This window comes from Phymastichus coffea, unplaced genomic scaffold (assembly GCF_024137745.1).
Source record: "Phymastichus coffea isolate CEN01 unplaced genomic scaffold, Cenicafe_Pcof_1.1 PCOF00003, whole genome shotgun sequence".
Classification (NCBI taxonomy): Eukaryota; Metazoa; Arthropoda; class Insecta; order Hymenoptera; family Eulophidae; genus Phymastichus; species Phymastichus coffea.
In genome coordinates, this window is record NW_026706814.1 from 7394346 (window position 1) to 7420853 (window position 26508).

At 33.3% G+C, this 26508-nt stretch overlaps 1 protein-coding gene across 1 annotated transcript in view; it reads left to right on the top strand.

The window, feature by feature from the left end:
- The window catches only part of LOC131666139 (5'-AMP-activated protein kinase subunit gamma-2), a 1183314-nt gene that overhangs the window by 822584 nt on the left and 334222 nt on the right, over nucleotides 1-26508 (top strand). Inside the window, exon 11 of the mRNA XM_058938551.1 lies at nucleotides 13556-13708. Within this exon, the coding sequence (XP_058794534.1) occupies nucleotides 13556-13708 (153 nt within the window). The remainder of the gene's footprint in view (nucleotides 1-13555; nucleotides 13709-26508) is intronic.

A 26508-nucleotide genomic window follows, 5' to 3' on the forward strand; every position in this document is an offset into this window, starting at 1 on the left:
CCTCTTAAAATTTAGTTAAATTAAGTCAGATAGATTTTTTCCTGCAGGTTCAAAGTTAGCAAAAAAAGCAATTTTTACGAAAATTGTTAATTTTGAAACAGCATATCCCCGTCAATTTTCAGTCTAGAAAATCGCACAATAGTTCATTTTTTTTGTCTTTTCAAGAACTTTCTAACGCTTCGCTGTGAGCTCAAAAATATTGAAAATTAACAGTTCTTTAGAATCTTGAAGATGGGTCGAATTAAAAAAAAATGCCTTTTTTATTAATCGTTAAGCGTCTTGCTGATAGATTAAACTATATATTAAATAACATTAATAAAAAGCTTTTAAAAAGACGAAGAGAATGAGTCCCTGCTCAATTCTGTAGCTTTAAAACTTGAGATTTAAGAGCCGATAGAAGACGGATCGAAAAACACTAAGAAAAAGGCTATTTTTGATCTTTGAACTGGTCTATAAGGCGCAATTTTTGAGTTAGAAAGCTGAAATTTTGGTCAGTGTTTTTATTTTATAAGTCAAGTACGTAGTTCAAATTTGAGCAAAATCGCTTGACCCCGTGCGTGCAGTTTTTTTAAAAAAGTATTACTTTGATCCACACACACACACACACGCGCGCGCATAAACATATATATATATATAATAGAAAGAACTGTTGTTTATTGTATCAATACGTAAGACAGATTGTAAATAAACTTAGAGTAATAAAAAAAAGAAACTAGGTCCAGTTGTTCGTATAATATAGTACAATTCATCTTATTTAGGAGTCGTATAATACTAGCACTTCCATGATCGATGATATGATATGTCACGAGCTAGTTATTAAATTAATAATCTACGCGTACCAATGTGTCTAATGAGTAAGATTTTTCTTAAGTAAGGCTCACTTAAGAAAAATCCTGATTATTTGTAATGTGAGTGTAGTGAATAATAATTATTATTTATTACTATACCTTGAAAATCTTATTGAAAGAGGTATCTGTTGACCCAGTTAGAGTTTGAGTACTGATATTAGAATAAACTTTAGACAAATCTTACTTTTAGAAAAATATTTATTGAAAGGGTAGAAGGTTTTTTACATGTTTTGTTCGCAACAATGTTAATAACAGTGACGCCAAAATTGTCGGACTGGCGTAGTACAGAGTTCCACATATGAATTACTTTAAAAGAACTTGCGATAAGAACTGAACTGTAAGAGCGTATTCGAAAGCTTATTGTAGTCTTTTTTAAGATTGAAGATTTTTAAGATTTTTTAAAATTTTTTAAGATTTTCTTTTTTTTTTTCTTAATTAATATTTAAGATGAGTATCGCAATTAAAAGTAGTCCTTGTTTATTACATTATGATTCGTTAAATACATAGTTTTGTAATTGGTGCGTGTTCGCTTGTCCTAGTTTCGATCGAATTCTTGCGGATGCATACATAAATTTGGTCTCCTTTTTGAATTGCGAGATTGCGTGTGAAATGGGAAGAATTTCGACGATTAGGCAATACTATTTTTTTCTCTTTATTAATGTTTTCGTCTGTTGTTCACATGCTCGGGCGTCCGGCACTTATTCGTCGTTCATATCTTCTCGGCCCTCTGAAAACATTTTGTACCACCGATAAACGTTGCTTTAGTCCAAGGTAGTTTCACCATATGCCATAGTCAACATTCGGAATGCGTCCGCACACTTTATTTTGTTTTTCACACAAAATTTGATACAGATTCTTTGATCTATTTTTTAGAATAGGCAAAAATCGAAAACGAGCCAAAACATATCGAAGCAAAACAGCTGTCAAAAATTAACTAAAAATTCAAAATGGCCAACCTTGTCAACATAAGTAAAAGACATGAGTACCAACATAACGCTACAAAAAAAAATTAAATTTACGTATCCCGCGGAAATTCAAAATTCGTGATACTTTTTGAACCGACCTCATAGTCATTTTTACATTGTAATTATTATTGTTAAATAAATGTTCTAGTTATTTTTGTCTCTCGCAAACTTTTGTGTACATTAATCCATAATATACTGCTGGTTAACAGGATACTAGAAAGCCAAGGATTTCAGTAAAGTATATTATTGACATTACTTTATTTTTATGTAAATTCTTGATACCTTGTTGATTTCCGCATAGGTTAGAGCCCATGAGAAGTATCCGCACATAATCCAATGTTCTCGCAGGTTCGGTATCGATCTTGTGCCAGTATTGGCAGAGTAATCAGTGCAAACTTAGAATTTGTCGCGCTATATTGTATGATGTACTGTTCCATATAGAGGTAAAATCAATTTAAACGATAATGTACTTACGACTAGGAGGAGATGATGATCTGCATCTACTTTTACGAGTATCGCGGACTTTTCTTAGCTTCTGCTTTCTTTTCTTCTGTTTTAGAATTTGAAAAATGTTATTCTTCAGAAGGTCTTCATATGAACTAGACTTGCCAGAATAAGAATGGCATTTCTTGTTATTTGGTGGTGAAACGAGCAGTTCGATACAAAACGAAAGAATGAAAGCGCGAGCGCTTTCTGAGAATTGCGAGAATGGCATTTCTTGTTATTTGGTGGTGAAACGAGCAGTTCGATACAAAACGAAAGAATGAAAGCGCGAGCGCTTTCTGAGAATTGCGTGAGTACAGATGCTGCGAAGGGCTATAAAGGCAACTCATTAATCGCTTTTTTTATTTAGCTTCGAGCTTTTAAAATTGTGATATATTGAACCAGGTCGACCTAAATTTGAAAGGACTACATTGATCATGAGGAAGAGGTAGATAATACAATTGATGTTAAACATGTATCTCAATTTTCATTAAAACAGCTATTTAGATTTATTTAAGATCGTACATCATGAGCATAGAGTCGAGTTTTCACTGAGAAATCACTGTAATTAAGCATCCTAAAGAGTCATAATTTTATTACGCTCATTTTGTTGTTCCTGGGTAATGCTAAAGATATGATAAACAAAATTTTAATTACCTTCAGTATTGATGAGAAAGTCAATGCTGTTGTTACATTCTAATGATAAATTTTTACATTTTTGGATCTTTAATAAAAAGTTCTCTGTCAAAATAACCACTCTGACCTTTGAATAACCTTGAAAATACAGCATGGCTATTTTCATAGTTAAAGTCTACATTATTATAAATGTATCATCACAACGTTTTTCCTACCAAAAAATAAAAATAAAAACTGTTCTTGGGCAGTTTTTTAAACATTTGACCTTGAATTAACCAAGATCACTAAAGCAAACTTGAATTGTCATTTCAGACATAAATTTTCCTGTTCTACCTGATTCCAGAATCAAAAATAAAGGTTCTTATTTAAAAAAAACTATAACCTATAATATAAAACTATAACTATAACCATCGATTTTCATATGACCTTGAAAATCAATTTCAAGGTCGTTGGTATCATTGCGTGGCCCCCTCTGTCTCCTTCAACTTTTGCAGATGTCATTATTTAATATCATTCGTTTTGACGAAGGTTACCTACGTTGCTAGATTAAAATGAAATGCCCTGTATATTTATATTATATATATAAATATAATATATATAAAGAACATCCGTTTATAATTATAAGATATATTATTCAAATTAGACACAAAACGTTTTTATAATGTGACGAGAGCAAGCAGTACGCTTGCTCCTCGTCTGCCCTCCTTCTCTCTCTCCCTCTTATCACTCGGCATGGCGACGTGGTCAGCGTTCGGCGCATATATTTATTGCGCCTAACCACTGCCCTTTATGTTTTTCCAGCCGCTGAAGATTGCCGAGCAAGATTGAGAGCGCCCGAAGAAGCAAGAGCGCAGCGACTATGAGGTAGAGAGAGACAGAGAGAGAGAGAGAGAGAGAAAGTTAGCGAGCATGCTAGAGTGCGCGTCTATGCACGCACTATGCAGGTTTGGGGCGGCGTGTGACGCGCGACCAATTAGCGCTTTTGTCGCACGCCGCCTAGTGAGTGGGCTTGGTGGGAGAGCCCGGCGAGAGCGCGAATGCTGACCATGCGTCAAGTCGCGTGAGGCAGTTCCCGGAAGAAAGTTGAGGAGAGAAGTTGGAAGTAGCGGCGCGATGAGAGAAGAAGAAACACACGTGCAGTAGTGACCAGACCAGGGCGAGCCGAGGCAACGTGTGGAGGCAACACCTGCAGCAGGGCATTCAGTGTCGCCCTCGCCGCCATGCACTGCATGACTTCCAGTGGGTTCACCACGGGCTACGCCGAGGAAGACGTCCAGCCAGCGGCCAGGTCAACTCCCCGTTGCCGGCTCATCGCCAAGGACAAAGGTCAGGTTATCTCTCTCTCCCGGTATTTCTCTATCTCATGGTGATGCGCGGCCGCGTAGGAACGATAGGTAGCCAGGCGATCACTTGCCGACTACGCTCATCGTAATGCGGTAGAGAGGTTTCGACGTATTCTTTCCTTTGTAAGGAGGTAAATGGCCAAGGCGATTCAGTCGCCGGGCCATTCGTCCTCCCGCGTTAGTTTAAGTTGTTCTGTATACTACTGTGGGCAAAAAGTAAGGTGAATTTTCAATTTAAACTTCGCGGGCTTAACATTTCGGGCTAGTTCTTTTTTTCTTGAGTTGGTAGGACTGCGAATGACATCTGGGACAAATTTCATGTCAATGTCATCATCAGTAATATATTTACGCTTGTGTTTACCAAACGACCAAGAGTGCATGTTTCGATTTTTACAATGTCTGATTTAATTGAGCAAAGAAGTGCCATCAAATTTTGTTTGCGGAATGAAATTTCGGCTGCGGAAACGTTGAGGATGTTGCGGAAGGCCTTTGGTGATTCTACCATGTCGCAGAAAAATGTTTATAAGTGGTACAAAGACTTCAAAGAGGGTCGAGAACGTGTTGATGACTTGGAGCGCTCCGGACGACCATCGACGTCAATAGATGACCATCACGTCAATAAAGTGAAGGAATTAGTGCTCGAAAATCGTCGGTTGACTGTTAGAGACCTTACTGATATGATCGGAATATCAGAAGGATCTGTGAAAACAATTTTGAAAGACCATTTGGGCCTACGAAAAGTCAAATCTCGTTTGGTACCGAAAACGCTCAATTCGTTCACTCGTTCTTCGTGACCATTTCGCCAAAAATTCGACGCATATCGTTCCGCAACCACCGTATTCGCCTGATTTGGCTCCGTGTGACTTCTGGCTATTCCCAAAACTCAAGAGACCACTCCGGGGAACGCGTTTCGAGTCGATTGAGGAGATAAGAGCTGAATCGAAGAAGGCGCTGATGGCTATACCGGAAAGGGACTATTTGGCATGTTTCGAGGATTGGAAAAAACGTTGGCATAAGTGTATTTTATCGGGAGGGGATTACTTCGAAGGGGATGACATTGATGTAGAAGAATAAATAAAGATTTTTCATTTTACAAACAAATTCACCTTACTTTTTGCCCACAGTAGTATGTGCGCGTGATGTAAACTTTCTTGTAACCGATTTTGTATTTGTTTGTCTGAATAGATTTAAGTTGTATGTTCCAAGTAAAGAAAATTATTTATTCGTTCGACCTATCCTCTCGTTCCCCGATTGTTAAAGAGCGAAAGTGCCTCTCTTACTCTCCCCTTAATAAATTAGTGACGTCAGTGCCGAATAAGGCGCTGCCCCCGTTACAATAATATCAAAAATTTTAGTAAAAATAATGCTGTTATACAATTATTATTTTCTTTAATCTTAATAATTTAGAAAAATAAAAACTATATATGATGATTTCAAATCATTATAAAAAATAATTAAAAGATCGTGATGAGCAATATTTATAATAAGACGAGGAAAACTGTTAAATCGTTTTGTAACGATTTCCCGGTTTACTTGTTGTCTTTGGCGATTTGTGCTCGTCAAGCCGCACGCATGTGTACGTGGACGTATCACTCGTGCTCAATTTGTCTGAGGTGCAAATTTGCGGAATTGAAAGACAGAAGCAGCGCTTGAATTTAGCGAACCGTACAGGTGAAGATGTGCGGGGGGGGGGGGATAAAGAGATAGGAAAGAGCAAAGGAGGAGTTGGTACAAACGTTGATCGAACAGCGACAATTGACACATCAGTGGATACGATAGCATCAGTGGCCAGGGCAACAGTAGCAGGAATGACGACATCGGCAGTAAGAGCCGAAGCAGTGGCGGTGAGAGCTCTCTCTTTTTCTCGCTCTCTCCTCATACCGTGTGCACGCGCAACTTTTGCGTGTATCGTCGCTTTCAAGGCTACCTGTCGCACAACGATGAGGAGCAGTACGATCGTTGAGTGAATTATGGTCCTCGAAACCAATTGAGGCAATACATCGTATCATCGGCGAGAATTTGTGCAATAGTTGAACGCCTCACCGAGAACACCGTCGAGCCCGAACGCAATTCCGGGGACGTTATGATCATTTTAATAACGTCATTTCTTTTCATTTATTTTTTATTTTTTTAATATTTTTGTTTTTATTTATTTTTTTAGTATTTATTTATTTATTTTTTAGTTTTTATATATGTTTTGCTTTTTGTTTTATAAATGAAACGGTAAAGTTTATTACATGAAATTGCTGGCGTGATTTTTGTTCCCGTGACAACTTTTTTCTTTCTTATTCCAAGTTTTTTCTCGCGCTAACGCTATAACTTGTGCATCCTGCAGGCTGCTCACTGGTTGGAGCAATTTCGCCTCCCGGATCCCTAATAGGGACAAATTATCTCGGACAAATTATTTCTAAAACCGATTCTCCCTTTACAATAGTGTAATTTCAAAGTCAAAATAATGATATTTTCAAATATTTATTTACATATTACAAAAGTATGGAAAAAATACTTCTAAATAAAAAAAAATTTTTTTCATAGTACGTTAAAACTATAATAATTAAATTGCACTTAAAGATGCTAAATAGTTATTAACTGTAAACCGATGAAAAGTGGCACTACCCCTCTATCGCTACGGTTCATCCGCGTAGACTTACGACGTGCGTCTATTGGTTTAACTAATATTTCTACTATTATCAATCATCATGAGTCTCTAAAAAAAATTTAGCTTAATTTCTTTTATAACGGGACTGCGCATGTGACACGCGCTACAGCCACCGTCATTAGAAAATAATGAGGAAGATTTTAGATTGATGAATTAAGTGGTGTCAAGGCTGCACAGCTATGCCGATGTGACAATGAGAGCGGTTCGTGCTCCTTGGCCCGCGGAGAGCATCATGCAGTTCCCCTGCGCTGAAAACGCGAAAGAACACAATGCGCAGTCGCAACGGGCGACGGAGAAGCGGGAAAGAATAGGGTTCAAAAAAAGCTAGCGATTATTATAAAATAGATCGTATAATAATGTACTGTATAATAATGTAATGTAAAGGCGAAAAATCCATAATAGCATACAAATGTATATAACTAAAGGAAAGCGGCGCTTCGCAGAAACGCAAACTATAGCGTTGCAGTGCGGGAGAGAGAGAGAGAGAGAGAGAGAGAGAGAGAGAAAGCAGCAAGCCGGGAGAGAAAGAGAGAGATCGCAGGCACTTACATTTGCCAGCCGTAGCTTCCTAGCCCTCGCTTATGCGTTACACAAGAAAATGGTATACTCCTTGTACACTAACACCAACACGCGCCTATGTGTATAGTCACTGTCCCAGTCACGACGCAGTCCAGGAGGCGATAAGTAGCTACATGAAGCGACGGATGACGTTTCCTTCCTTGATGCAGCTCGGAAAGTGTAAACGCAGCGAAGCGATGACAATGCGCAAAGAGACGCACGACTTGCCGAAGGATGCGTGGTCAAATCTGTTCTCTCATCTCTCGTGGTGAGACTAACAAGCCAGCGACGTGCGCCCTTACGCGCATCGCGACTTGTTAGCTATCTCTCTCTGCCTCACTCTCACGCTACTTACCGTGATCGGCTGCGTCTTCTCTCACACTATTGTCAGCTACGCTCGTAGCTAAATGTAGTGTGTGTCTGTATATATATATATATATATATATATATATATATATATATATATAGCATGGGGAAAGAGAGATATAACGGAATATATATATATATATATATATATATATATATATATATATATATATATATATATATATATATATATATATATACTTTATATATATATACTTTATATATATATATACTTTATATATATACTTTATAATATATATATATATATATATATAAGAAAGACTTTAGCTCTGCTTATGGGACAATTCGCATATATATATATATATATATATATATATATATATATATATATGCGAATTGTCCCATAAGCAGAGCTAAAGTCTTTCTTTGATAGGATATAATTCGGCCCAAGTTTCTTATAGCGCGAGATGTTCTATAAGTCGAGCTCAAATTATAAGGAAAGGATAGTCTTACTTAGTTAATCACAATGAGAGAAAGAACTTAGGTGTTAATCCAAGTTTATTCAGACTCGTGCGCTCACCTTGCAAGGCTAGAAGTGAATGAATCTAGCCTGTGCAAAGGTGGGCCTATTTATACACAGATTTTCCCGCTTATTATTGCAGGAGAGATTTCATCGAAAATTCGAGAGACATTCGCGAATTTTGAGAAATGATTTTTCTTAATTTACAAGTAAATAACCATTAATATTAAGTTTTTAACACATGTAAATTTTACAGAATTAATTATTTGTTGATTTTATACAATATACAATTATCGCCAATAGTGTCGTCAAAAGTTATTAACTAATAAAGTTAATTAACGTGATATTACATTATTTACAATAGAAAATTATTAAAATTTCATGTAACTTTATAGTTGATTAATTTTGGAAGTATTTTCCAAAATTAATTATTTAAATTAATTAATAACATTTGAATTATGACTAATTTTTCATATTTGTAACGGTTTTCTTCTAATCTTAATATGCGATTATTAAATTAGTTATCTAAGATTTCTAAATCATAAAATTATCATTATCAAGTATTAACTTAATATTTTCGTTTTATATATAGCTTATTGTTTAAACAAATTATTAATTGTTTATTTATTAATAACAGTTGTTATTTAGCTGTTATTAATGAAACCAATTCTTACTCATGTTCTATGCTTATACATTTTACATATAAATTATTTATATTTTTCTAATATTTCATATGTTAATAAATAAATTAACTTTACATATTGATATTCATTATTAATTTATAATTAAATGAGATATTGTGGATGTGCATGTTAAAATCTATATAATCGATACTTTGTTATATTCAAATTATCTATAATTAACATATTTTTCTCAACATTATGGATCATTATATCTATGTCTATTATTTGTGACGTCACGCTGTTTGACTCGACTCTTATTTGTATACAGTCGCGTAAACAGTGAGGTAGCGCCGCTTAATGTATTGTTTTAACTAAACAGATAAATACGTTAGAATAGTTGCAGTCATTTAATAAACAGCTCATATATAGGACCGTTACAATAGCGTTCATTATACTTTAAAATGTAATGATTTTGAGTTTTTTGTAAAACCGCATAAAAACATTTATTATGAATAAAAAAATTTTTTTAGACTCCTAATTATCTTAGAAATACTATTGTGGTTGCTAATTGAAGTTTTTTTATTGCTAATAGTTTTTTCTATAATCTTATAACGCAATTACTAGATTAATTGTTTAAGATTTATAAATTATAAAGCTATCATTATTACGTATAAAATTAACGCTTTCGTTCTATATACGACTTAATGTTTAAATAAATTATTTATTTATTAATAACATTTTATTAATAACATTTATTAATATTTATTAAATTATTTATTTATTAATTGTTGTTAACCCTTAAGTTGCACACCTTATTTTGGCCACGTGACTGCTCGGTGGAGTAAATCTACCCCAGCCCGAAAAACATCAAATAAATCAGAGAATTTTAGATATTTTGCTATGAAAATTTTTTCTAGTATATTTCAAATCTTTTACTACAAAAAAAATATTCAGGTTAACAATTTTTAATGTTAGACACACTGAAAAAAATTGTTGAAAAAAAAAAAATTTTATTTATTGTTAAACATTGTCTGGGGTAAATCTACCCCACATAGCAGTTAAGGGTTAAGCTGTTATTAACGAAACCAAATTCTTACTCATGTTCTTCAGGTATTCATTTTGAATATGGAGTATTTACATTTTTCTAATAATGAATATTTATTGTGTAATAAACAAATTAACTTTGCATATTAAAATTCATTATTATTTAATAATTAAATGCAATTCGTATTATTATAATCTAAATCTATATAAATAAATAATATCTAATTAACATATTTCATTAAAATAACAGAAACTATTATATCTATATCTATAAGTATGTGACGTCACGCTCCTTGTATGGTCATGAAATTAGACTCTTGTAGACGATCAAATAATAGGTGAGGTAGCGCCGTTTAATATGCTCATTGATGTAAACAGATAGATGAGTTTAACGGGTTGCAGTGATTCAGTGAAATAATAAACTAGCTCATAGATAGGACCGTTACATAGCCCCCTCTTGAGACTAAATGATCTATAAGAAAGAGGTCTCATGATTCAGTTTTTTATGAGCTTTATTATTATTGTCTTTGTTTGTTTTTTTTTGTTTTATTTTTTATTTATTTATTTATTTACATTATTCTATTAAAAAATTTCCTGGGGTAGGAGGTCGCTCTGGTTGTGTCGAGGCTATATTCTTTCTTAATTCTTCTATCCTTTCCTCCATCTTGGCAATCCTCGCAGCCAGTTTCTTAATTTTCTTTTGCATCCTGCGCTTCCGCTTCCTTAAGGTGGTTGGTAAAAATATGGAAGGCACAGGAGCAACTGGACGGGGCACACTAGATGGTAGGAAAGGAATCATGGATTTTTGTTTGTTTTCTGCCTTTGCCATCCAAGAAGGCTTGGATGGTGTCTTTGCACAAAGACCAATGCACCGTGTTTTGCGATGGCTCAAAAATTTTAGATGACGGAAAAGGAATGTAGTGTCTTAGGTCAGACGTATCAGTCTGTGTTCCTTGACTTTTCCTCATCTTCAAAAATTGTTAGCTCACTTTTTCCAGTATTCACATATATCAAATCAATATGCAAATTTGCTTGAAGAAAGAATGTATCCCCTAGTGGCTAAATTTGGTACGGCTTTAATAAAGATGTATGAAATACGCCTTTATCTTTACCGTTCTTGTATCTTAGTAAATACGTATCTAAGCCAATTATAGCTTTGATTACATACGGGCCTTAATATAAGCTTAAGAAATTTTTAATTATTTCTTCTTCTTTGTTACTTATATTTTGACTCCGTAATAAAACATTGTCATTAATTTTATATTGATAATGATAGATATTTTTATTAATATTGTTTGCATGTTTTATAAGTTTTAAGTGCATTTGTTTCTTTATTCCTTCTATTTGATTATAATCCGTTGGCACATTCGTTTTGGTATCTGGTATCCATCGATGCCAAAACCTTTCCGGTTTAATATGAAGGTGTGCTTCCATAGGAGTAATTTCAATTGTTTCATGATACATACAGCTTATTATTTGTTGTATTTTGGGAATTAATGGAGCCCAACCTTTATGGTTATTGTTGGCATACGCTCTTAAAAATCTTCCCAGTTCTCTGTAAATTCTTTCCACGATATTGCTTTAGGGATGACAAATACTAGAAAATATTAACTTTATATTGTCAGATGAAAGTTTCTCTTTCTATGCTTTTGCTGTGAACTGTGTTCCATGATCACATATAATTGCTAATGGTTTTCCATAGTTGGGTATATAATGTTCAAAGATCTTTTTTATAGTTGTATAGGTAGTTGATCTTTTTATAGGATACATTACTACAAATTTACTAAAACAATCTATGGTTGATAGAATGTATTTAACTCCGCCTCGTGAAGTAGGTAATGGACCATAGAAATCTATCGATAATAGATCATTTGGTTTTTCAACAAGTATTGGCTGCATTATTGATGATATCTTTTTTGTGTAATACTTTGTGCGTTGACATAAATCGCAACGATTTATTGTTTTAGTGATTTTTTTACGAAGCTTGTAAATATAAAAATTTTCTTAACACCTTCCTAATTTTTCTTGATCCAATATAACCATAAACTTCATGTATTTCTTGAATTATTATTTCTGGTAATAACAATTTATTGTTAACTTCATCTTTTTTATATACCAAATTGTTATTAACTATATATCTATGATCAAAGTTTTCTTTATTTCTTAACTTTTGTATATAGTCATATTTTTGTTGAAATAAATCAAAATTCTTGAAATGTTTAATCAAATCTCGAAAAGGATCTTTCATCAACATAGCAATTTGAATTTCATCGGTGTAGTCTTTGCTGCAGTCTGTTATATGTCTTGATAGAAAATCAGCGGATTTATTTTTATTACCTGGTAAATACTCGTACGTAATGTTGTAGTCTTGAAGAAACAAACACCACCTCACTAATCTCGCATTCGTAAAATTACAAGTAAATTTACGAAGTAAGGAATATAATTTACGAAGTAAATTTACAAGTAAATTTAAAAGGAAAAAGTTAAATTATTCCACTGTGTGCTGTCGATCACCTCTCGTTCGTCTCTGCTGCTCGCTGCTTTCAAAATTTCCAAGTGTTGGCTGCAAAAGATGGCCGCGTGCGCTCCCTATATCAGGCGAGTATTCTCGAAAAACAAATTCTTTGGCTTGAATGTGTACTGAACAAAGAAAACTTTCCAAAAAAATATGGGTAAGTGTACCGGCTTATAACTGTCCATTCCTCTCTCAATCAGCTGCGCACGCCAATCACGACTTAACCTTTCTCTCATCGTTCTTCGCTCTTCACCACTCCTCTTCGTTTCATTGTACAACTACTCCTGTAAGTTAATTTTCTCTAATAGATTCAACTTTAATTTTAGTTGGTCGAAAGGCATATCAATTATAAAGTTAATTTTACAATAATAATCGCATAACATTATTATTAAATATAAACTCACAAAACCTAGAGAACAGCTATATTACTACTTCGTTACGCAAGCGTGTATATGATTTAATATTATCATTGGATTTATAATTTCTGAAAGTAAGTGTCTTGTATGGCTCGAGCGTTTCAAGTAAGAGTTTTCGAGAATATGACTTGTCTCGCCACTGACATTTCTTTAATAACTTTATTTTTTCGAATTTTGAGTCGTACTACATTTTCTCTATGTTTCAATTGTAACTATTGAAAATAATATACAGTTCATGTATTTTCTTTTTTTTCAAATTTGTAAAATATGTAAGAAATGCAAAATTTGAAATATTTTGAACGTCTGCAAAACTTTTCTCTGAAAACGATCTATACTTTACTGCAGTATGTTATTTATTATGTCTGATAAATCCAATTGCGCGTATAAAATGATTTTATAATTTTATCTAGTTTACTACAAAGGATTAAATGATTATTTTTTACGTTTATTAACAGTACTACTCGATTTGTTCAATATGATATAACGAAACTAAACTTATCTTATCAATCAAAACTAAATAAATCCGTTTTGATATTTTCAATTTCTTTCTTCATTTTAAAAATAAAAGAAGTAGTATTATACCAAAAATCACTGACTAATTCTTTTCTAACATTACAGGTGTTCGAGCAGCACCATTATGGGATAGTGCACAACAGCAGTTTGTAGGTATGTTAACTATAACAGATTTTATAAAAATCCTACAAATGTATTACACAAGCCCATCAGTGACTATGGAAGAACTAGAGGAACATGAACTTGATACGTGGAGAAGTATGTTTAGAATTTTGTTATATTGCTGTGCAAATCTATCATAATATTTTCAACGCTACGCAAATAATTAGCTTTCATGTTCATTCCACTCCCTTTATGTAGTTGATAAAGATGTTCAAATTTAAAATTTATCTTTAGGCATCATTTTAAATATTGCAATTTTTTAAGTTTTTTGAATATTTGGAATAAGAATATTTTTTTTATAGAATAATATCTTTTGTATAATAAAAAGCTCACATACACACACACACATACATCCCCGGGCAATTTCACGTCAAGGCAGTCGAACAAAATTTTAAATTTTTTGTAATTTTACCTTTTGATAGTATGTGTATTCTAGAATATGTTAGAATATTTTCACATTTTTGACACACGATTCCAATAATTAATAACCATAATACAATTGCAATTTATGCAATTTTTCAAAAAATTCAAACTTTCATGAATTTATTTAACTATGAAGGACCGATTTTCGATATGGAAACATGTTCATACAATTTATTTTATTTGTCATAAAGATACTAAAAAGATTTTTTAATTCATCTAAAATTTGCATCTGCAATTATTTCATATTTATACGTAAGTTATATTTTTAAGAGATGAGTGTTTGATATGTAAATTCTCACTTATTCTTTCACCTTTTCATTCTATTCGTCAAATCCTTTCCAAACCCATTTTACTTATACTAGCTATCATATTCTTTTTAACCATATTGGTATTTTAAATATTGCGTGTATTGGTATTCCATTTCAACCATATCAAATATTTCTCTCTAAATCTGTTCCATTTGAAATTAAATTACGTTTTTATGTGTATACTTTGATCTGAATATCAATTCCAAATTACGTTAGAGCATGGTATTCGAACTATATTTACATAAATACTCTGTAATGGAGTTATCCTGTCGACACTAATAAGGTTTCCCGTGATCATCTGCACAAATTATTTAAAGGTGGAATTCGGAAGACGCAAACGCTCTCACTATTGAATATTGCGCCGGATTTATGGACTAATCGCGCACAAAACTAAATTTAGAATATGGAAGGGATCGGGTTTCAAAATAACTAAAATGACACACACTTAACGTTAAGGTGTTTACTCATCAAACTCGACCTGGCACTATTAAACAAATTAAAAATAAAAAACTATTTATCCACACATGCGCAAGAGCATTTTTTTTTGTAAAGAAGCGAAGACAACTCGAGGTAGTCTCAGCGCATATGCCGCACAAGAGAGAGAAAGAGAGAGAGAGAGCGCTTACGTGTTTAATTGACGATAGCAGTAGGTACGCACGAGTGTTTATAAACACGTGGCTTGCGATGGAAAAATTGTCGTAGAATAACTGGCCTTAGCACCTCTTAACTAAATGCATAATCAAAATTCTTGTAACGCCGAGAGAATAGCAAACGAGGAGTCAACATAGTGCGCACGGCAAGATAGTGTACTGCTATACGTATATAAACACTTTATTTATTTATTTATTTCTATTTTATAATTGTAATTATATTATTGATATCTTTTCGTTATTAATTTATTTCGTTATTATTTATTCGTTTAAATTGATTCATTTTAGTTTTCTTTTGTAATTACGTTTTTTTAACATCAAATTTCTTTATCTTTTTTTTTCTTTTCTCTTACCTGTTTATTACAAGTAGTTCATATTCATTTCTTTTTGACTAACAACAAAATAGACTCCTTGTACGATAATTTTTACTAAAAACGGTACGTTGCTGTACAATTCTAATTAGTTTTCGCTGACAAACAGTTAGCAAGGGCTGTTAGATAGGAAATTTGTAAGCGTTTAATTGCGCAATCCAGCGTGTCTATGAGCCTTGCGTTTATATAAGGCCAAAACATTTAAAATTCATGGATAGCATCAATATTTTCCTTTTTCACATAAACAGTAATTTCCTTATTCTTCAAGTGGCCAAAAATATATAAACCAAAGACTCACGTCCGTAGCAAGAAAAGGGTACCGTTCCATTTTGAATAGACTTAAATAGTATATAATACCGCTGTCTACTAGGAATAACATATAAAAAGTATTCAACGATATGGAGTAAGAAATAACTCAGAATAACTCAGTGGATAGAAAATCTAGAAGAGGAACAATTAGACCATGCACTCGCTAAGTTAGAACTAAAGAATACAGAGAAGCGTTAAAAAAAGGCCATCATGTTAAAAAAATGAATATTAGATGAGTATATAGCCACTGACTTCCAGGAATCAACATGTACAGATTCAGCTGAAGATCCAAAGCGCCGATGTGGAAGATGCGAGCGCAATAGAGGCCAACTGTTACTCTCTTAACAGAGGAGCTTAACCGCAGATGATAAAAGTGATTTAGCTCAATCTGCTGAGAGCATAGGGAAACTTTACTCCAAGCTGAACGACAAAAACAGGCATGCTAGTACTAATGACGGCAGCAAGAAGATCGAAGTATGACGATCTAGGCAAACGAACTCACGGAAACGAGCAACAAACCCGTGTACTTATCTGAAGAGTTAATCTCACAACGAAAGGTACCCAACCCGAACTTACCGATTTTGATGATTTTGATACATATTGTAGAACATAAAAAAATTAGAGACACGTATTTTTTTTATCGGCTAATTTTCACTTTTAAGGGGTAAAAACCTCCCCTAAAGTTAACCCCCAAAAAGCGTCTTTTTAATATCTCGGCTTAAAATTAATATTTTTCAATGAAACAAATTGGAGGTTATTTCTTACAAAAGGAGCAAGTATTTTATGGTGATTTGAAGAGTAAGGGTAGCATCCCCTATTTTTTAGTGGTTGAAAACATATATTTTTTGGCATAATTTTATAATAAAAAAGTTTAAACCGACTAAAAAAAATTGCAAAAAATGTTTAAACATCCATAATAATAAAATTTAGTTGACATCTTTCGGTGTTTTAATAAATATTACCCCTAAGGTGGGCAAACCACCCCTAACACAAAATAACTGTAAATATGTAATTCAATACATAATATTTCGTAGAAAGTTTGTATATAGAGGTTTTCGAGGTCGCTGATTACAAATCTGATATGAGATTTTAAACATTTAAAATGGCGGAACCAATGTGGTGGACGAAAATGTCGAAAACAATTTTAATTTTCATAAACACTTGTTTACAAATGTGTGATCTTTGTAGCCTGTACATGTGAACTAAAGAGCCTTAAACCCTAAACTCCTAAACAACAAATAGGATAAATGGTTGTGCTTTTTAACCAAACGACTCCAAACCCCTAACCTTGAGACAGGCCGAAGGCCTATACTTTACCGTAGACACGAGTATAGACATATTACCGATATTTTAATCAATCATTTTGTATGTAACAAATAACGTCTCGTTTTATGTTTCAATCAAAGATTATTTCTTTTTCTGCTTTTATAAATTAGCATAATTTCAAAAGTAATTTCATAAATTTTATAATTATATAATTTTATAAATTAAAAACTCCACACTTTTTTGAAAATGAAAAAACATAGGTTAATAAAATTCGTTTATCAACCTCTTTTGCGTTTTGTAATAAATTTTAATGTTGTCAAACTTAGGAGTTTTTCATTGTTACAATTATTTCGTAAGCCAAAAGTTTTTTATATGAATTCTCGAAGTAATGATTATTCTATCTATAGTAAAATATTTACAGTTTGGAATTCCATAATAATACTATTTGATACGATTTAATGAATTTATCAAAAAATCTAAATTCAATAATAAATATTATTCTCATTATTATTATTATTTTTCATTGTCATTGCTACTATCAGTATTACTGTTATTATTGCTATTGCTATTCTTATTTTTTTCTTACAAGGAGTTGCGGAATCCTTTTTGCGGATTCCCCTTAGTCTTTCTGACTAAGGGGTTATGTGGAACTCCGCGAATTAAAAATAGGCCTACCCACTAAACCGCCATCTCCTTGGTGTCCTTCCTCCAGCCAGGGACTATGTTGATATTACTTCTGACTGGAGGCTCTGTCTGTGTTCGTCCATTAGTGTCGTTTCTCCGTATCTCGTTACGTCGCGTCACTTCGTCTGCTCAGCCATCTGTCAAGCAGCCGTCCGCAATCTTACGTCTCAGTATAGTTTCCGTATAGGTAGCGACTAAGCGCCACCATTTGGGTTCACGCAGCATCAGAGCCACGAAGTTATCGGGGGTGATGCTGTCGACCGTTTCTTCCAGTTCCTGTCTGAGTCTTGTCCAGCGGTCACACGGGAAAAACGTGTGTTCCGCGTCGTCTCGTTCGTGTCCACAGTACTTGCAGTCGGGTGTTCGTAGTCTGTTCATATTGTAAAGGTACTGTCGGAAGTACCCGTGGCCCGTCAAGAGCTGAGTGACGTAGAAATTTACATCACCAAATTTCCTTCCGAGCCACAGCCTCAAGTCCCGTATCAATGGTCTCGTCCAGCTACCACCTCGTTCCTCTGTCCATCGGCCTTGCCAAATGTGAATTGTCCTGTCGCGTTCAGCGATTGTCGCGTTCTTTCATCCTATGTCCGCGCTGCTCCCGTAGATCCTTTTGCGTTCAAAGGCCAGAACATCCACGTATAGAAGGATCGAGTGTTCTGTCACCATTAACAGTCGTCGTTTTCCCGATCTCGGTCCCGTCGTATTTGCCATCAGGCGACTCAAGGATGCTATCCTCTCTGCCGCTTTCCGGGTTGTTTTCTGTATATGAGGCCAGAAGGTCATCTTCGTATCGAGGGTTACCCCAAGGTACTTAACTTCCCTCTTGGTCTCCATCTTGCATGTCCCCACCCTCATGTGCAGTATCGTCTATATGCGTCTTCTCGTGAGAAACATCAGTTCCGTTTTTTCTGTTGCGAGTTGTAGACCGTAGTTTGTCATCCATCCTCCGACTCGTTTCATGGTCTGGTTCAACGCCAGCTGCGCCAGCTAGTGGGACCTCTCCGTAATCACCGCCGCCACGTCATCAGCGTAGGCGACGAGGGTCACTCCGAGCGGCATCCCAAGCCGATTATTATTATTATTGTTATTATATTACTATGATAATTTTTGTTATTGATAAAAATACATAAAAGAATATTAATACTCGAACTTCATTTGCAATTAAAGAACACGTTGTTATTGAAAAGGAATTGTATATACATTCATTAGTTGAATGATAACATTCATTAAACTAATGAATGTTATCATACATTCAATGATAATTCCACAGATAAATGTATTTTACTAATAAAAGTTGTTGACAATATATGCGAATCAGTATATTCTTTTTTTAGATTGTTTTCATCGAGTGATCAGCTGCCTGTGTTATGTTTTTGGCAGTGACTGAGTTTTATGGGTATTCTAGCTTGATGCCGGAAAGTACGAATAGTACGTCTTTTTGTTTGTCAGTGGTATCATACAGTTGTAGAAAATTCTCTTTAGTAATTTTATATAGATTTACATTATTCAATTTCAAAGTGAATAAAAGTTTCTATAAATTTTAAAAGTAAAAAATAATTAGTGCAACGATTGCCAAAAATCGTTATGACTCGCGCGGACCGTCAAACGTGGCTATGCGTAATAGCCGTGATCGGCTTAGGTTAGAGAGAGAGAGAGAGAGAGGGCGCGTTAGGGGCAACGACCGAGAGGGGAGAGCTAGCGAGTTAGTATAGCAGAGTTCGTCAGGTTAGCTGCATCGTATCTTTCACCCAGTCATTTTGTTGTTAGGAAAAGTCATATAGGAACTATTTAGAGATATTCTATGCCGAGTGTTGTGAGTGAGCGTGTTTCCTGCATCTCGTGCACAGCATCAACGACTGCAACAACAACTTTGCAGCAGCATCCGCAGCGCAGCCCAGCAACAGCAGCAAAAGTTGGTTGCAGCGGCAGCTCATCATTTTTGTAGGCGGATACGGTTGGCCACCGTATCCGAATCATCATTGCGGTAAGTGTACTTTAGTGTTAGTTTTGCGAGCGATCCCGCGCAGCGTGCGCGGTGAATTTCATTAACATTGTTGCGCGTGCGGTTAGTTAGCGGCGTCCGTGAAATTAATTCTCTCTCTCTCCCCGTTAGATTAATTTTGTATACACAGCGTGCGTCCAAGACTCTCGGTAATTCATCCCGTGTATAAGATTTAGTTAGTCTAATAAAGTGGTTCATGAATAATAAGAGACGACCTTAATATTCCGTCTCACCTTGCAACGGTGTCTATGTTTATATTTATATTTTGATTTGAACGCGCCGAGAACTTATCATAGATCGCGAGTGCGACTGATAGAGTCGTTCGTCAATCGAGTTATCTGCTGCGACCGACGAAGCACTGGTAAGCGAGCGCACCAGCACCTCTAGCGGTTAGTACGAACATCGGAGTTGGATCGCTACGAGGACTCGGCGCAAGCGCAGACCGGCATAAGGTGAGTTAGCGTGCTCCAAGCACGCAGTTAGCAGAGCACCGATTGGCCGTTGCGGTAATAATAATTGCGGGGGTTTAGCGACTAATCGGCAGCCTGTTACATTAGTTTAAAAGTGATTATTTTTAGATACGTAAGTATTTTATTCACTTTTTGAACATCTTTTCGGTAATTATTACGTTTCATATAAAATGAATAAATAAACTTTTATATTTTTGCTTCTTCAAATTAAACTCGATACCGCTCAAGGGGCTCGTCTAGAAAAGATACTGTTTTGTTTTGTCTTGTTTCGAAAATTTATTGTAACGAAAAAAAATTTATAATTTTTTTTTCACAAATTCCTTCGGAAATAAAAATGTTTAGTCCAGTACAGTCTCTTCTTTAACAATTTCGAGTGTAAGAATACTATCGTAATAGTTACTTATCATTTATTTTGGGTACGACTCCTACACAATAGGCCTTATATTTTCACCAGAACAAAAAGTGTAACCAATTAAAAAATGATTATTTAAAGTGTGAAATAAATTTTGAACTAATATGAGTTGGCTGAAGATGCCATGTCTGTTTTTAAAGCGGAAAAACACGCCATTTTCGGTAATTTTTTTAAATCAGGTTAAAAACTGTATTTTATTACAGAAAATTGTTGGTTAAAAAGGGTTTTTCGAAAAATTATTTTAAAGAAATTGGCGGCCGTTTTATGAAATAACGTGGTTTTTCGAAGACTCAATTTTTCATTTTGCTTCCTCCCAGAGAAAGCTTTATAATAGTAAATTTTTCAGTTAAAACTTCATAGAAGTACTCGTAAGTTTGAAAGTGTTTGGAGGTCGAATCACGTATTTTTAGAAAATGTTTGGACCTAGTCGGATTTAGTTTAAAAGATATAACGTTTTAAAAAAAACCCTTTTTGTGAATAACAAAGTTATGGTTATAGCTAATTGTAAGTAAATTTTCTTTTAGCGAAAACATAAGTATTTTGTATTCTTTCAAAAACAATTTGTACGATTTAAATATCTTAATTTTTTTCATCTGAAAAATGGAAAAACTGTTTTTCAAAAATCGGCATTTCACTATAAATAAAAAATGTGTTGATAATATAAAAATGGATTCTATTCACGTATTCGGGATAGAAAAACAAAAGTGGAAACCAAATTTTATCGATATCCGATGGACAGTTCAAAAATAGTATATATACATACACACATACACACATCCATACGGACATTTTCTAAAAACACGTTTTTTGAACTTCAAACGAAGTTTTTTTATGAAGCTGCAAAATTTTACTATTACAAAGCTTCTTCTAGGAGGAAACAAAATTTTAAGACGATTGCTTTTACGATTTTCAAGATATCTTGGTCACCGAAAAACAACTCTGGAAAAGACAGGTTTCCTTAACATGGCTATAATTTCCTTAATTTACAATATTTTTGAATACCAAAATTCATGAAAGTCTTTCAATATATCTACTTTAGAACCAACAATTTGCTGTAAGCAAAAAGACAATTTTAATTTCTCAAAAAGATCCACGAAAATCGCCTGATTTTTCGTCTTGCGACTAGACATAAACCATCATTAGTATGTTACGCATTAAGGGCGGAAAGAAGGCTATTACAGACGATGTGAAAGTTGTCACCCTATCGAAGTGAGGGTGGCAATCACTCATTATGATCGTCTTCTTTCCACCCATTATGCACACCATATTATTATTATTATTATTATTATTAACCAGAGTATAGTACAAAATATTACAAGTAGTAATAATTATACAATTTTACATTACAAATTTGTAACCCGGCAGAGGATAAACCTGTTCGCTGGTCTGGTATTTTAAAACTACTAAACACTTAAAGAAAATTAAGAAAAAATAAATAAAAAAAACAAAGAAAATTAAGAAAAAAATAAAAAAAAACAAAAAACTTAAAACTAAGAGTCGGTTTGTAATAGATTATAATATTTCACAGATGAAGTATGGCTTAATATTGGTAGCAAGAATGCTTCCTATAAAAGCTTACTTCACCAAATATCTTCGATTTTGTTCTTCTATCTCCAATATCTGATTAACATTTGTCTGGCCGTTACGATTGTCGTCATTGATGCTTTCATTTTTCTTGCATATGATATTCTTTCGTATGTATTTGACTAAATATAAATAACAGGACAAGTAAGTCCTGTAGCACACGTGGAGGGAACATTTCAGTATGCTGTCTATGTGAATCACATTTACATGTTGCTGTGAATACTATGTCATCTAAGACTATCAAATCTTTATATTTAGGTTGTTGTTCAAGTGAGTACAATGAATTAGTGAAAGTTTGATATCCTCTGATACCTCTATAAAAGTATAATAATGCTTTATTGTTTCCAAGATAATTGATGTCTCCATAGGTCATTCGAATATTATTTGTTTGTAAAATCGGTTTTCCTGGTGTATTTTTTAGTTTACTTGTTTCTATTTGCATACTATTATTGTCTGCAATGTCATCTATTTGTTTAAATACTGTTTCTATGGGTTTATATCTTACTTTATCTGTATTTGGTTCTTTGTGATCTTCTTTGTTTTCTTCTTTTATGAAATGTATATGTTTCTTACCAATTAATTGTTTGTATGTGCAATATTCACATTTATTAATGAAATTTATGTTGGTTGTATCTGTTTTTGTTAGAGTGTAAGTTTCGTTTCTTTTTCCCTCTTTGAGTCCGTTTTTTGTTTTGGTATTAATAGTTATCCGTTGTGAGTTCCATGCTATGTTAATCACATTTACAATTGTTTCTATTATTTTTCTGTAGTTATCTGATACATTAATTTTTTTCATGTTATATTCAGACATTCGACGATGAGAACGATCGTGATGAAGTGTACAAGTGCCTTGTGAACACAAATATGTCCTTACATCCAAGAGAAACTTATCCTTATCCACATCCACATGGACTTCCAATGCTGAATGTAGACTATTATCAAAGTTCCCTTGTTGCTTTAGTTTGTAATATATTTGTTGTAAATTGTTGCAATGTATTTTGTGGTTCAATGTATTTCTGTATCTAGAATGAATGGCCTTTTATCCATTTTTTTATTTTGTCCTTTATTGTTTTTGTATTGCTATTTAAAGTTTTGAGGTGAGAAGGTAGTTGATTGAAGGTGGTTAAAGCTCTTGTATAGCTATCTTTAATGCTGATTGTAATTTTTCTTTTAACGGGCTGTATAGTTTTTTTCCTTGTTACGGAATTTTTCTTCAGGAACATATCTTGCAGGTTGACATAGTGATACACTAGAGATTCCATGGTGAATGTTTGATCTATGTTTAGTGGATTTTTTTCATTTATAAACTTGTTTTTATTTATTATTTGTAATAGTCGTGTTTGTAGAGTTTGTATATATTTGAGTCTTCCAATGTATGCTCCACCCTATGCTATAATACCGTATGTTGTTATGCTATGGAAAAGTGCATAGTAAATCATACGTAGATTATCTGTGCTCATTATCCTAGATAACTTGTAGAAAATATAAGTTAGATATTTTAGTCTATTGTATAGCATGTTTGTATGCATGTCCCATCTCATATGGCTATCGAAATACACTCCAAGGTACTTAGTGTTATCAACTTTTCGAATGGATGCACCCTTTATATTTATATCTAGATATGTTGAGTTGCTATTGCAGATTTCCAAATGCCATGTATACTGTTTTGTCAATGTTTAGTGACAGTTTATTCAATGCTAGCCAAATGGATAGTTTGTTTGTTCATGCCATGTTTCGCCTTTCATGATAATTACCGTGTCATCAGCAAAAGCCAACACATTATCATTTGGTAGCAATTGTAACATAACATTAATATAGATTATGAAAAATAAAGGTCCCAATATTGTACCTTGTGGTACGCCAATGTTGACGTGTTGATATTGACTATATTCACCATTAATTTTAACTCTTTGTTTCCTATTACTTAGATAGCTTTTGATAAGTTCATACGTACTACCTCTAATTCCATATCTATAGAGTTTTTGAGTAGAATTTTGTGGTCCACAGTGTCAAATGCTTTCGCTAGATCCAAGAAAGTTGCTGCTATTGATTTACTTTTGTATAGTTGATTGTATATTGAGTTAGTTAGGTAGTATAGGGCATTTTTGGTGCTAAGACCTTTTCTAAAACCAAATTGTTTATTAGAAAATAAATTATGTTTGTTGAAAAAACTTGTAAGCCTGATTTGTATTAATTTTTCAAAAATTTTGGCGATATTTGATATTAAAGATATAGGTCTATAGTTTGTTGGTAGATACTTCTCTTTAGTTTTGTGGATAGGAATAATTTTAGCACTTTTTAATTCGTCAGGCCATATTTCTTTTTATAAGCATAAATTAAAGATATAGGTCAACGGATCACTTATATGGTTTATTATCATCTTTAGTACCTGAGTGTTGATGCCGTCAGATCCTCCATTTTTGTTGCCCATTTTCCTTATTGTTTGTTGAACTTCTATTCTATTTGTTAAATGTAGAAAAATACTGTTGTTGTTCATATATGGTAGAGTAATGTTACTATTTATTGGTTGTCTAATATTATCACATATCTGTTTGCCTACTGTAGTGAAAAATGTATTCATTTGTTCTGCAATGTCGTTTGAGTTTGTAATTTTATTATTACCTATTAATAGATGATTTATGTTATTGTTTTTTTTGGTTTTCTTCCCAATTTTGCTGTTGATTATTTTCCATAGTTTTCGTGGATTGTGTTGATTTGTTTTGATTTGATTTTTTTCATATTTTTCTTTAGCTAGATCTATGGTCTTTTTTAAAGTTTCTACATAGTTTTTATATTTTTCTCTTTTTGTTGCATTATTGGGATCTTTTTTCCAATTATTATAAAGTTTTTCTTTGTGTGCACATGATATCATTATTGCTTTAGTTATCCAATTACTCCTTGGGTTCATTTTATTCTTCTTGTGTTTATTGTTTTTAAATGATGCCGTAATACATGTTTGAATTTTTTCTATTAATTTGTTCGTAGCTAGATTAGGGTCTTTTATAATTTGTATGTCAGTCCAAACAGTTCTTTTGGCTTTATTTTTTAGTTTAAAATAGTTTATTATTTTAAAATTGGTTTTTTGTGCACATTTATAATTATTCCCTAAACTCATCATTATTGGGTAGTGATCATTGAAGGGTACATTGAGGACGTAAGTTTTATATTTGACTTTTCCTAGCCTAACATGGAAATTATCTATACATGTACCTTTGTTGATATCAATATTGGATGGTCTTGTTATGGTATGTAGTCCAGGGCAATATCCATTTTCTAGCAGTACTTGTAAAAAATCTTGATCGAGTATTTCTTCACTCAATATATCAAAATTAAAGTCTCCCATTAAAATATTGTTTTTATATTTTTTGTTTATTTTCAATAATTCTTTGAGATTCAATAGGAATTCAGATTTAGATAAATCATGAGATCTGTAAATTGCTGACAGCACCAAATTTTTGTTGTTTTCTAATGTAATATTAGAGTTAATTATTTTTAATTTATCTATTTCAAGAAATTCTGTAATTTCGGTGATTTCTTCTTTCATATACAAAACAACTCTATCTGATTTGTTTATTTTACTTTCATTGTAATATATTTTATAGTCTGGAATATTGAACATTTCATGATTGTCTAAATTCCATGTTTCTGTGCATATGTACTATTATACATGGTTTTTTTTCGAGGTTCTTCAGAAATACTAGTAATTTATTGTAATTTTTTTTAGGCTTCTGATGTTTATACAAAGAATGATATTATTTTCTTTACATATATATTTGTTTAGATCATCAATATTATCTGTTTTATGTTCATTTTCAAATATAATATCATATAAGCTGTTATCCATATTGTAATGTTGCAGAAAACTATTTAGTATTCCTGGTTTTATTACCTGTTGGACTTGGAGTAGATAATGATGATAACGATAAACTGTTATTTATTCTCGGACGGTTATATATCTTGCGGGTGTTTGTTTCAAAAATTATTCTACCAAAATATCTTTGATGAGTTGGTTGAATTGGATAATCTGTCATTTCAATATACCTTTTTATTTTCATTTTTAAAACTTCACACATTTCGCTGTCGATTGCACTATGGTTTACGTTGTAGTTTTTACTATATGTTTCATTGTGGAAAATGCAGTTTGGACATTGGAGTATGCTGCTACTACACATTTTTGCTTGGTGCTTGCTAGCACATTTATAACACGTTGGCTCTTTTTTTGCTTTTTCACACTTTCCGCCGCCGTGGCCAAAACCTGAGCAGTTGTAACACGGATATGTGTTGATGACGTCAAAGACTCTACAGTTTTGACATCCAATAAATAATTTGTTACTATTGATTTTTATATGTTTATATAGAATAGATGGAACTTCTATTATTGCAGTTACTGTTTTATTTTTTTCATTTGTAAATACAT